Source organism: Meles meles, chromosome 11 (assembly GCF_922984935.1).
Source record: "Meles meles chromosome 11, mMelMel3.1 paternal haplotype, whole genome shotgun sequence".
Lineage (NCBI taxonomy): Eukaryota > Metazoa > Chordata > Mammalia > Carnivora > Mustelidae > Meles > Meles meles.
Window position 1 is genome coordinate 3,411,220 of NC_060076.1, and position 12,513 is coordinate 3,423,732.

The 12,513-nt window shown below is 64.4% G+C and overlaps 1 protein-coding gene across 8 annotated transcripts in view; it reads left to right on the forward strand.

Moving 5' to 3' along the window:
• The window catches only part of RALGDS (ral guanine nucleotide dissociation stimulator), a 44,242-nt gene that overhangs the window by 19,075 nt on the left and 12,654 nt on the right, over positions 1 to 12,513 (forward strand). For 3 of the 8 annotated variants that reach the window (XR_006820842.1, XR_006820843.1, XM_046023312.1), the window contains exons 1-3: positions 2,028 to 2,293; positions 10,827 to 10,937; positions 12,134 to 12,327. Coding sequence is in view for 1 of the 8 variants with exons in the window: in XM_046023312.1 (XP_045879268.1) it covers positions 2,111 to 2,293; positions 10,827 to 10,937; positions 12,134 to 12,327 (488 nt within the window). In the remaining 7 variants the exon portion in view is untranslated. Of the gene's footprint in view, positions 1 to 2,026; positions 2,294 to 10,826; positions 10,938 to 12,133; positions 12,328 to 12,513 lie in introns of those variants that run through there. The other 5 variants (XR_006820848.1, XR_006820847.1, XR_006820846.1 and 2 more) reach the window with 2 other exon arrangements.

The window sequence follows — 12,513 nt, forward strand, 5'->3', positions numbered from 1 at the left end:
GGGCGCGGCAGAAGGACTGGTTGAGTAAAGGCTACACTGTCCTGCCCCCTCCCCGTGGATAATGTGCAGGTAGCCTGGGTTGGGGGGGGCAGCCCAGCCAGCTGTGTTGGTGGGTGGGGGGTGCTGGAATTCCCCACTCCTCACCTCTCCAGCGCACCTGGGCCCTTGAGGCCCGGGACCTGGACCTTCAGGGTTGGAGAGGTGGGGACATCAGGTGCATTCCTCCCGCCCTCAGGAGTCACTTGGCCTGTACCCGCCCTTTTCCAGGCAGTAAAATGGGCTTGAGCTTGCTTCCAAGGCCCCTCCCTGGGAGAAGGAGATAAAGAGAGCAGAGCAGGGAGAGATAAGTGAGCACTGGCAGGCGCTGGATTCCCTCCGAATTCCCAGAGGAGGAGAACTTGGCCCCAGGAGAAGGAGTGGGAAGAGGAGCTTCTAGCCAGAGGCAGCGGCCCTCGGCCAGGTCACCTTTTTGTTGCTCCGTGAGGAGCTCCTTCCTCCAAGTGTGCCTCCCCGACTGGCCCTCCCTGGGGGCAGAGCCCAGAAGCTTCCAAAACAGCCTCCCCAACTAAATCTACTCATCTTGCTAAAAAAAACAAAACAAGAACCAAATAGCATTTATTACATGTGCATGATTATTACAGTATTGTAGAAAAATTAGGAAACTCTGGAAGTGAAAAGAAAAAATGTGCAGTGCTGTTCAGAAATAACCACCGTCGTTTTTGCAGAGGAGGTCCCTCGGGTCGAGTGCATGTGTGTACCGTCTGCTCTGAAAGCCACTCGGCAGTCTGGTTTCCCTACTCCCCGGTTACACACACCACGCCCTGCACCAGGGCTCTCCGGGCGCGCCGTGGCGCCGAGGGCCCTATGAGTTAGCACAGGGCATTTGATTTGGTTCAGTTTGGCAGAGCGGTAATCCACACTTCCGTGAATATGCTTGTACAGGGACCCATGTCTGGGCCTCTGATTGCATCGGCCTTAGGGGGAATTCCTGAGTGGATCATTGAGTCCAAGGGCAAGCGCATTTTTAACGCCCTTAATAGAAAGTGCCAGATTGTTTTCTACCTGTCTTTGTCAAGGCCTTGTTTCCTGGCTGGAGGGTGCTCAAGCTCCCCGCGTGGAGAGCTGAGGCTTGGCACACAGTGAGTGCATACGATATGCTATGGAACGTGTAGTCTGGTCCTGCCCTCTCGTTTTACAAATAGAGAAACTGAGGCCCAATGGTAGGAGACCGGTTCTGGGAGATTGGTATTATTGCCAGGGTTGCTCACAGCAATGGCTGGGGCTCTTTGAGGGCTGAGGCCAGAGGCCAGGCAAGGCCCCAGCAGTGGGTTAGGTGTGCAAGACGGTCCCACTGATTTATGCCTATAAATACCCTCTTGACCCGGCTGTTAAGTCCAGCCTCCCTCTAGACCTCACAGGCGTCTAGAAGGTGTAGCTGGGGCTCCCTAGCCCTGCAGCCTGACTCCCGCCCTGACACTGCCCCCAGATCTTGACCAGTCAAGTCTCCAGTGGCCCCAGCCGACCAGCCAAGTCACAGGTGCTCCAGCAGGCAGCCGTCCCTCTGGACCCCTTACCTTCGTGAATGTCTAGAAGGCTCCAGCCCGGTGACATCTGTCGTGTTCTACCCCCGCTTCGCCTCCTTGACAGCCCTTCCACCTCCCTTCTGCGCCTACCTGCTCCCGTGGGGCTAAAAGGCAGTACTGCAGACGAGGCAAGGGTAGGGCTTCTCCCCAAACACACACAGCAGTGAGGGCTTCCACGAGCCCCGCACCCACGCAGGGTGTCTAACCGCGGCCCCCCCGCAGCACGCACAGCACGCGCGCTCCGGGCCGACCCGTCCGCGGGCCGGCCGGGGCACGCGCGCGCGCGCACACGCAGTCTCAGGCCCCGGCATCTGCGGCCCCGCCCCCACCGCCGCGTCGCCGGCCCCGCCCCGAGGCCCCGCCCCCGGCCTGACCTCCGCGGGGGGCCGGGCCGCGGGCGCAGAGCGCAGGGCGACGCCGAGCCGCGCGGGCCGCCGCCGCCCCCGCCGCGCGCCGGGCGGGCCCCCGCGCCCGCGCCGCCCCGGGTCCCGCGGCCCGGCCGGCCGCCCGCGCGCCCGCGACCGTCCATGGTGCAGCGCATGTGGGCCGAGGCGGCCGGGCCTGCGGGCGCCGCCGAGCCGCTGTTTCCGGGCTCTCGGCGGAGTCGCAGCGTGTGGGACGCCGTGCGCCTGGAGGTGGGCGGCCCCGACAGCTGCCCGGTGGTGCTGCACAGCTTCACGCAGCTCGACCCCGACCTGCCGCGCCTGGAGGTGGGTGAGCCCGACGAGATCGCGCCGAGCCCCGGAGCAGCGAGGCGGGCGTGGGGGCTGCCGCGCGAACCGTCCGGACGTTCGGGGACCAGAGCGCGCTCTGTCCCGGTGCCGGGCCCCACCGAGCCCCTACCGCCCGGGGAAAACTCGTTCCCGCGGGCTGTCACCGGGACGTCCCCGGACTTCTGACAGCGCGGGCTGGGCCGCCGTTCTCCGTCGCCTGCCAGCGGGCTTCGCGGTGCAGGTGGTGAATAGTGATCTCGGCGGCCGACTCCTCAGCAGCTGGGACCACAGCGGCCTCGTGGGCAGACGGGATCCGATGTTCAGGGCTGCCCCGAGAAGGGAGATGGAGGGCACCAGGCAGTCTTCCAACCTGTGCTGCGAGGTGTCCAGGCAGGGAGGTGGCGGGAAGGGCCTCTCAGGCCGAAGGCGTGACTCATTTTTGCTTGATTAGAAAGTATGCGGACACCCTCGTAAGGACTGGGGAGGATTCAGAGAAGTGGGGTGAGCCTGTCACCACAGGGGGTGGGGTAACTAGGTGAGAGCTGTGGCTCTGGTTTCTGGTGCGCTGTGGGCAGTGGGGCCCCACGGGTCATGGGGTCACAGTGGGTTGGGGGAGTGCCCTGCCCCTCGCATCTGACTGTGCACCTGACCGCTGCAGAGGTGGCAGAATCCAGGGACGGGTCCCCTGGCCGCATTCTGTCCGGGCATGGGGCCTGGACAGAGGCCATCTCTGGGTCCAGGGGCTTGGCGCCCATCTAAACCAAACTAGAGCCTTAAGGGTGAAGTTTGAGACCCCTGCTGGTTAGGTTCCCCTCCCCCCGCCCCGCCTTGGTGCCCCCACCCTTCCATCACGTTAGGCCGCAGCGTGGTGTAGTCGCTGGAGGTGGCCGGCCTGGATCTTGCGCCTTGTGTAGCTCCAGTCCCTTGACGGGGAGTAGAAGCCTGTTTGCCCAGGGATAAAGCATGTCTCCATGACCGTGGGGGGGAAGCTGAGTGGTGGGGGGAAAGCTTTGGTGGGGGAACTGTGGGCCTGGAGACTCCTCCTGAGCTGGGTGGGTGTCAGGGCCGGGCGAGTTCTCCAGCCCTCATCCAGCCACAGCTCCAGTCTTTGGCGGCTGGAGCGACCCCCAGGGACGGTGGGGGTGGGAGGCCTGACACCAGCCCAGTACTCATCTGACTTTCATTACGTCTGGCAGCGGCTTGGGCTTTGTGCGCTGGGAGGGTCTGGCCTGCCTGCTAGAGGGGGCCGGGCAGGTTCCTGGCCTGGGTGGGGCGGGCCTTTGCTGCTTCTCTTCCTCTCTCTCAGTCTGTCTGCATCCCAGAGGAACGGAGCCCTACCCCCGCCCAGGGGTCTGCCTTCCCTCCGATTTCCCCCTCCCGCTGTTCCCCTCCCCCTCTCCAGCTCCTGCTCTCCCTGCTGCTCTCCCTCACCCGGCCTCAGCACCGAGATCCAGGCCACGGCCGCTGTTTAGAAATCAAAGGGGAAGCTTCTGGCTGGGCAGGAAAACCAGGATCCTGGCAGGAGAGGAGGCCACTGCCGGAAACCAAACACAATGACCATTTACCATGGGCCGAGGGGAGGGGGGTGGGCTGGGAAGTCCCTGTCCCTCCTGCCAACACACGCCCGCCCCCCATCCTGGAGCTGATTTCCTGGTCTCTGTAGCAGTCCAGAGCGACCCTGCTCAGGGTCCCTGTCCTCTCTGGAAGCCACCAGGCGAGTTCTGCCTGCCCTACCCCCGGCCCCATTTCCCTCCCGTGTCTCCACCCAGTCCTTCCCTCTCCGAGCTGCCGGATGTCCTTGCACATCTGGGCAGCCTCCCGTCATCATGATCGTGAGCCAGGTCACAGCTGACCCAGCTCGGCCAGCAGGGCTCTGTGCTCTGTGGGAGCCCCCTGGCCCATGCCCTTGTCTCTGGGCAGGCCGCTGCCTTGGCTGGGCAGGAGGAGATCTCGCTCTGGAGCACCTACAGGCTGCAGGTCCTGACCCCGCACTCCAGCTGCCTTCGACCCGGCCCTGCAGGGTAGCTGTCCACCCCGCTTTAAAGCAGACGGTGGGCCAGCGGAGCGGGGTCGCTGGTCTTAACGTATGCACAGCGAAGAAGGACGTGCTGCCATGTCTTGAATGGGGGCATTCTTTATTGGGCGCCTGCTGTATGCAGGAGCCCACTGCAAGGATCTGAGACGGCTAGGGCAGAGCTCATGGTCAAGGCCATTAAAAGTGCATGGGGCGGGGGGGTGGGGGACGGTGGGAGCTGCGAGGGGGACAGAACCAGGCCCAGGCAGTCAAGGGAAGGGTAGCAAAAGTCCTCTGGCCAGAGGACACTGGGAAGAGTTTCTAGGAAGGAGCAAGCCCATGGCTGGACCCCACAGATTTAAAAACACAGCAGACAGGAGCCAGCACTCTGTGGGAGGCTCCGTGCTAAGTATTTTGCATGAATTTTTGTCTCTTTGCTGTCAGGATGGCCCATTTAACAGACGAATCACCTGCGGCGCTCGAGCTAGATGGCGCAGAGTTACCGAGCTAGTGAACGAGACCCCCGTCGAGCTAGTGAACGAGACCCCCGTCGTCAGACCGCAGGGCCTGAGCATGGTCTGGGGGGAACTCGGAGGTCTTCTCTGTTCTTCAGGAGAAGTAAATAGGAGAGGCCGCCGCCCACCACCGCCCCCAGTCTCCTGCCTCCTTCCGGGCTGTCCAGTCTCTTGATCACGCTCTGTGCGGCTCTCCAGTTTATGCCTCAGGGCTCATTTGCCTTTGACCCTGGAGGCCTTAGAGTTGCAGCCTTGTGGGGGGTCTTTGTCTGCAAACTGGAATCTGTGAGGAGGGCGTCTTAGCTGACTCCAGACTGCAGGGCCTTGGAGGGGACTGACTGCCACCTACTGGGCCCCGAGGGACCCGGGGTTCCCCTCTGGCTTGACTCCTCAGGGGTCCCAGGAGAAGAGGAAGGGGGGCCAGGCTGGCTGGCACTGGGCCCTCCTTCCTCCTGTGGGTGGGAGACATTGAAGCATGCCCGGCGGTGTCCCGGGAGCAGCAGGGACAGTGGGACTCAGCCTCGGGGGACTGCCCACAGGCTGGGCGGTTCGATCCTCCACTCGGAAGCCGGACTTGTGTTTCCAGGCCCTGTCTTCGGGGCTGGTAGAAGGAGCTGGAGTCATTACGCACCGGCCCTGGGCAGCCTCTGAGCAAGCCAGGAGGGGGTGCTTTCGGGATCCAGTGCCCAGGAGTCGAGGACAGGCTCCCAGGGGCTACTGGCCAGCTGCCCAGACGGCTCCCAGGACGCGGCACTGCGCTGTGGCCGTCCTGCCCCAGGCCCGGGCTCCGAAACGTGGTGTTCCCGGACTTGCAGCTCTGGCGAAGCGGCTCTCCCCGCTCCCCATTCTAAGGGTGGGGGAGACGAAACCGGCAGCCTAGTGCAGGAGGGGCAGAACTTTGAGCGGTCCCGGTCCCGCAGCCCTGCTGGCCGGCCCGCAGCTGGGCGTGAAAAGAGACTAGCTGGAAGATTGCTTGGTGAGCAGGGCAGGAGCGTGTGGGGAGCTCCAGGGTGTGGGTGTTGCTCTACACTCTGGGGAACGGGGCAGGTTCGCACACACTGGTCAGAAGTTGGAGAGGGGAGGGAGCTGCAGGGGAAAGCCAGCTGGGCCCCTTGCAGCCCTGGACCCGCTCCCACTCCCAAAGCCTCACTTATCCTCATCTGTAAAATGGCCAGACAGGTGGCAGCTGCCGTGATTGTGTTTTCTGACAAGGTGCCAGGGCACTCAGTGTCCATGCCCTGGGCTTTGGGGGCACAGTTGGCCTGGCGCTTCTCAGGCCCGGTTCCCATAGTTGAACCTCAAGGCCCGCAGCTGGGACCCCAGCAAACCATCCACGCCATGGAAGGGTGCCGGGCACAAGGAGGCTGGGCCCCGCCATTGCCAACCAGCTGTGTCACCGAGGAAGGTCCTCCCAGCTCTGGCGTCCGCTCTGAGCCGGAGCACAGCAGCCACAGCGGAGCCCGGCAGCGGCAGGCCTCGATGGGACGAGGTTCACCGGCCACGGTTAAAATCCGGGCCCTGGCTGCCGCTTCCTGGCTCCTGACCTGAGTGAGTTCCCCACCCGGCTCCTCCCTCACCCATCAAGTAAATGTGACGCGTGTGTAAAAAGCCTGGCCCCCAGGAAGTACCTGCAGACCTCGGACTCTGTGGTTGGTGGTGGACGCTTGGTTGTGGCTCTTGGGGCTGGACGTTCAGCTGGCCCTGCCCCGCACCCCCTTTGGAGCCAGGCCACCCTCCCGCAGCTGTCACCAGCTGCCACCAGCTGCAATCCCTCAAAGGTGACGTGGGGTACCCTGCTAGTCTGACAGCCAGGAGCTGGCCTTGGATGGACAAGAGGACAGGCAGTGGGCACGGCCAGCGTGGAATCCCTCCCCCTGCCCCCCTGCACTTGAGGCATCCTTCCTTTCTTCTCTTTACATGCTGATGAGTAACTGGGCTCAGGCTAGTGGCGGGGGGGGGCTCCTTGGGGACAGCCTCTTGGGGGCTCAGTGAGGCTGGTCACCAAACTCCAGTGTCTGGGGTCACTGAGCTCCGGGTTGCCCTGGCAAGCCAGCCCCTGTACGGTCCCCAGCCCAGGCTGCCCCTAGGGGATGCAGTGCGTGGGGTCAGGAGTGTGGCTCAGCCCCATCCAGGGCTGACCTGGAGTCCCCACTTGGCCATGTCTTCGGGCTCAGGGAACAGGACACCCACCAGAGGGCAGGGGTGGGGCCCTGCTGCACACCGGAGGCTTTTCCTTCTCCCCAACTTGTTGGAGCTTATTATGGTCCAAGAAATGAACCAGGACTTAGACTTGAGAAGTCCTGGTTCTCTCTTCAGCCCAGTCCCGCTGCCCGCGGCCTTGGTCTCCATTCCCCCAGTGTTTGCAGGATGCCTTGTCTGAACGGTCCGGGAGCCTGGGACCCCAGGAGGACTGACCAGGCCCTCTGTGCATCTCCCATCGCCACTCCTGCACGTGAGCAAAAGGCCAAGTCGGAAAGCTGCAGGGCTGGCTCGGGCAGTTGCGGACCCCCGCCCTTCCTGTAGCGGCTGTCCTGGAGGCTCCCACGGGGGCCCTCAGGGTTTCCCCGCTAGGTGTCTGTCAGCAGCTCTGGGGGGCTGAGGTCAGCAGGCGGTGCCCGGTATCCTTTGTTCCCGTCTCCGGGTGCTCGCTTCGGCAGCACATATACTAAAATGTTCCCGTCTCCGGCGTGTGTCACGTGCCAGGTGCGGTGCACCGTCTCTGGACCCCACTGTTGCCCGTAGAGCGCCGCTGCTCTTCTCCGCGTTTCCCGGATGAGCTCATGAGGCCAGGGGCAGAGAGGCTCGGCAAAGCTGGGAGCCAGAGCCCTTCATGAAAGACGGTGTCCTGGGGTCTGGCGGGCCCCACGGAGGGTCCTCATGTGCCTGGGGCTGCAGGGTGCCGACCAGTGTCCAGGAGAGGGCCCCGGGGTGGCATCCGTGACTCTGTGGCCCGGGGCGGCAGCTCAGCATGGTACACGAAGGACCTCATCTCGTGCAGGCACAAGCCACCGTGGTCGGAGCCACCCCTGCCCCGCCCAAGTGGGACCAGGTCTCCGCACGTGGCCTGAAGAGACAGGAGGACCCCAGGGTGCAGGCTTGAGCCCTTCTTTTCTGGGTGTCTCAGCCCTGGACTGGGTCTCTGTAGGAGGAGCCAGTCTGCGGAGGAGGCACCTGGGGGGTCTGGAGGCCCCTTCCGGCCCTCACTATAAGGAGATCTACACCCAGGGGAGCAGGGGGGATGACTGTGACGGCGCCGTCTCCCTACACACAGGCACGAGCCGCCTTCCGGGAGAGCTGGCGGGGCTGGGGAAGAGCCAGCAGGGCCCCTCGGGTCTGTCCCAAAGTGGGGGTGGGATGCGGCCTGGCCTGCAGTCACTTGGGGACAGGCATGCTGCTGGCCTGTCACCCTGAGAAGGCTGATCGGGTGACACCCAAGTAGTTTCTCCTCCTTCTTGTCCCTGGGGCTCTGGGCTGCACTCAGAGGGACAGTGGGGTGTGGGGCACTTGGGTGCCTGTTCTGCCGGCCTCTGCTTACCAAGGTCTGGGGGTATCGCCCCACCCGCATTCCCCTTGACCCAAGCCGTGGAAGGCCAGGTGGTGTGTGGAAGGCCCAGCTGCCGGCTGGATCCCAGGGCCCTGGGGCCATTGGCTCCCCAAGGATACAGCCATCCCTGTGGCGTTCTGTTCCCCTAGAAGTCAGCCGAGCACCATCCTGCCCTGCAGAGGCCTCCCCGAGACCATCTGTCCGGTCAGCCACGCCCATCCTTCCCCAGGAGCCCCCCCCCACCAGAGCACCCCCCCACATGGGCCTGCATGCGCTGCCCTCTGCCCGCAGGGTGGCCCAGGGTCACCCACAGGCACAGGGCTCTGCCCATTCTGCTGCAGGGGGTCCTGGGGGGGGGGGCAGATGCCTGGCGTTAGCTGCTTTCCCTCTCTGTCCCTGGAAGCGGGGAGGAGTAGGAAACAAATGTCCCGCTCTGCCACTTCCTGGCCCGCCCCCCCGCCCCGGGCCCTTTGCTTCAGAGCCTGCCCCTCTGCCGCCTCGTGGGAGGTGGTCACGGGCTCCTGCACCGGCGCTGGGGGTCTGCTTTCTTCTGCCGTGGCTGCGGCTGCCCGAAGGAGCCAGAGCAGCGCCCCATCTGTGTGACAGGGCGACGAATCCCACGTCACAGCCAGTGTGACTCCTGGCATCCCGCCCCGCCCCCCCCACCAGCCGACAGAAAGGGGCTCCCCCCAGGGTGGGGCGGGGGAGGGGCTGGGGACCAGGTACCCCGCAGGCCAGCTGCTCTGCTGGCGAGGACCAGGGCTCACTGCGGGGGTGGGGGGTGCTGTTCTCTGGACTTGCCAGGGGATGGCCACTGCCTGCCCGCAGCACCCAGAGACCTTGATGGAGCCCCAGTAGGAGCCAGGTGCCCTGTGGAGTTCAAGTGCAGGCCCTGCACGGGGCCTCCCAGCTCACTGCCCACAGTCCGGGTGTTCCTCCCAGCTGGGCCACACGTGGCTAAAATAACCGGGGAGAATGCCGGGCCCTTCCAGCCCGGGCTCGGCCTCCGCGGGAAGTAGCTCAGACCCCTGAGGACATGCCAGGGGGGTGGCCCCCCGTCCGGCAGGGGGGACAGCTGGTCTCTGCAGCCTGCGTCCTCTGAGGGCTCTTCCAGACGGGGGAGGGAACGTGAGCCTCTGTCTCAGCTTCTCCGCTCAGGAGGAGTCTGCCCTGTCCACCGGAGGGGCCGGGTCATCGGAGCGGTGTGAGTGTGGGTGGTGGCGCTCGGGGGACCTCGGCCGGTCCCCTGCTAACTCTCCGCAGAGAGGCTGGCTCTCTCTCCAGAGAGAATGCGACGGCAGCAGCTTCCCCGTTGGGCCGGTGCCCAGCGTGGCAGGGCAACCACAGTCAGGAAGTGGCCTTCCCGAGGGCGGCAGGAGGCGAGAGGCCCCAGCACCCCGTCGCCGACCCCAGGGGTGCGGCAGGGCCCTGCCAAGGCAGCGGCTTCAGGGAAGCCTGTGGCTGGGCTGAGTCCGGACTTTTGCCCCGGGGCTCCCGTAAGCTGCACACCCGCCTTGGGTTAGAACAGGGACGCGTGATCCCAGCCACTGGTATGGACCGCGGGATCGAGGGCCCTGTGCCAGCTGGCACATCCCAGCTCCTCCCTCAACCCTCAGAGGCCACCCTCCCTACTGCAGCCCCCCCCCAGGTGGGGGGGCAGACAGGTAACGGGGCTTGGAGATTACGGCCCCAGGCCAGCCTTCCCAGTGGGAGGGGTCACTGCCACCTAAAACAAGGGCCTTTACTTCCTGTCCCAGCCAAAGTCCCGTGGTTTGGGGTCCAGTGAAACCCCAGTCATCTGCCTAGACGCTGCACCGTCAGTCACTGTTTGCCCGCTGTCCCCGCGCACATGATGCCAGACAGGGAACCGGGATCTCCTCTGTTGCCCAAGAAGACACGAGGGCATGAATGAGCAGAAAGGGAAGGAAGTGGCCTTGGATGTGGCCATCGGGGATGCCCTACGCCTGCCCCTGACGCGTGATGCTGACTCCAGGGCTGGGCCGGGAGGAGCTGCCCGCGCCTGCTGAGTCAGCTGGGGAGCAGGGAGGAGGGCCTCGGGGGTCCTGGTCTGTCGTCCACCCACGGCGACGCGTCTTTGGACAGGTTGCCCCTCTCCCAGCGTCCACGTCCTCATCTGTGACATGGCTGGAAGGCAGTACCCCTCTTGGGGACAGAGGGGGTGACCCTGGCCGTGAGCACGTTGCCGGAGGTTTCCAGGGGCCTGGAAGGCTGGCGGCTGATGGGGTGGAAAGGGGCGGACTGGGGGCCGCGTTCTCCCGCCCCAGGGTGACTCCTGAGCCCTGGAACTGCCAGCCCACTTCATCCCTGCCAGGGGCCGGGCCGGGCCGGGCCGGGCTGGGGGGGGGGGGGGGAGGGGGTGGTATGGACGCCATGCCTCGGCTGAGGACTGGAAGGCTCCCAGGGGCAGCCCCTGACGGCCCCACCCTGTCTCTCCAGAGCTGCACGCAGGAGATCGGCGAGGAGCTGCTCAACGGCCTCATCTACTCCATCTCCCTGCGGAAGGTGCAGGCGCAGCCCGGGGCCAACAAAGGCCAGCGCTGGCTTGGGGTGAGTGCGGCCGCGGGGCTCCCAACCCCGGGAACCCACAGTCCCGCTCCCAAAGGAGCCTGGGCCTCCACGCCCTCCCCGCTGCCCAGCTCTGGGCTTGGCCAGGAGCAGGATCACTCTGCACGGGACACCCGGGAGGCCCAGTCGCTGAGCGTCCGACTCTTGATTTCGGCTCAGATCATGATCTCAGGGTCGTGAGATCGAGCCCCGCATCGGCCCCGCATGGTGCGTGGAGCCTGCTTGAGACGCACTCCCTCTGCCCCTCCTGCACATGCAGACTCTCTCTCCAAAGAAAAGGAAAAAAAGTGATTCCTCACTTTTTTCGTTCATTCATTCATACCTGCATGAACATCTAAAAAGACATATTTTTACTGCTTTCCCTTGACGTTGGGCCCCAGGTGATTTCGTGTTTGCACCCCAGTCTGTCCAGTTTGAACTCCCCCTGCCCCCGTCCCAGTACTCCGCAGCCCCGCCTTCCGCGTCGGCACAGGGAAGGGCCAGTTTCCCCCAAAGGCAGGGAGGCTTGAGCTCCTCTACGATTTGCTGTCACGCCGAGCTCGGCCATGTGACCCCTGCGGCTCAAAGGACCTGACTCGACCACATACCATTCCGGAAGCAAGGCCGGTTGTCAGGGTGATTCAGCCCTTCAGTGCCATGGGCCCGGGCTGCACAGAACCCCCGTGGATCTTCCCTCCCCAGAAGGGGCCTCTGTCTTCTCATCTCAAGGATGGGCATGTTCTGCCAGAGCTCACAGGGGTAGTGCTTTTCCTCCTCCGGCCAACAGACTGACCCGGAAGGGTTGTGTCTGCATGTTTTGTTATTCCCCATATCGAATTCTGTTTCTGTTTTTTTTTTTTTTAAGGTTTTATTTATTTATTTGACAGAGAGAGTGAGAGCGTGAGAGAGGGAACACAAGCAGGGGGAGTGGGAGAGGGAGAAGCAGGCTTCCCACCGAGCCGGGAGCCGGATGTGGGGCTCGATCCCAGGAGCTTGGGATCGTGATCTGAGCCCCCCAGGGCACCCCTCAGATTCCGCTTCTAAAGCTGAGCTTGTTTCTCAGCTTGGGGCAATGCGTATCTTCTCTGCGACCTCACATCCCTGGGCCCTTGGGATGTCATCTGAGCCCGGGCCCCCCACCCTCCTGGCGGCCCCAGGCGCTGCCGCTGACCACACACCCCTCCTTCGTCCTACCCCAGTGTGAAAACGAGTCCGCCCTGAGCCTGTATGAGACCTGCAAGGTGAGGACGGTGAAGGCGGGCACGCTGGAGAAGCTGGTGGAACACTTGGTGCCCGCCTTCCAGGGCAGCGACCTCTCCTACGTCACCATCTTCCTGTGCACCTACCGGGCCTTCACCACCACCCAGCAGGTCCTGGACCTTCTGTTCAAACGGTGAGCGGCGCCCGGACCCGCCCCGCGGCTCCCCGCCCCCGTCCCTCCCCGCGGCTCCCCACCCCAGTCCGGGCAGGGTGTCTTGGCCGCAGCCGTTCCCCGCTTGGACACCAGCCCCCTGCTGGACATTTTGCATAGTTCCGTGAGCGGGGCAGACCGGCCTCCCTGCCCTCCTGGGCTTCCGCT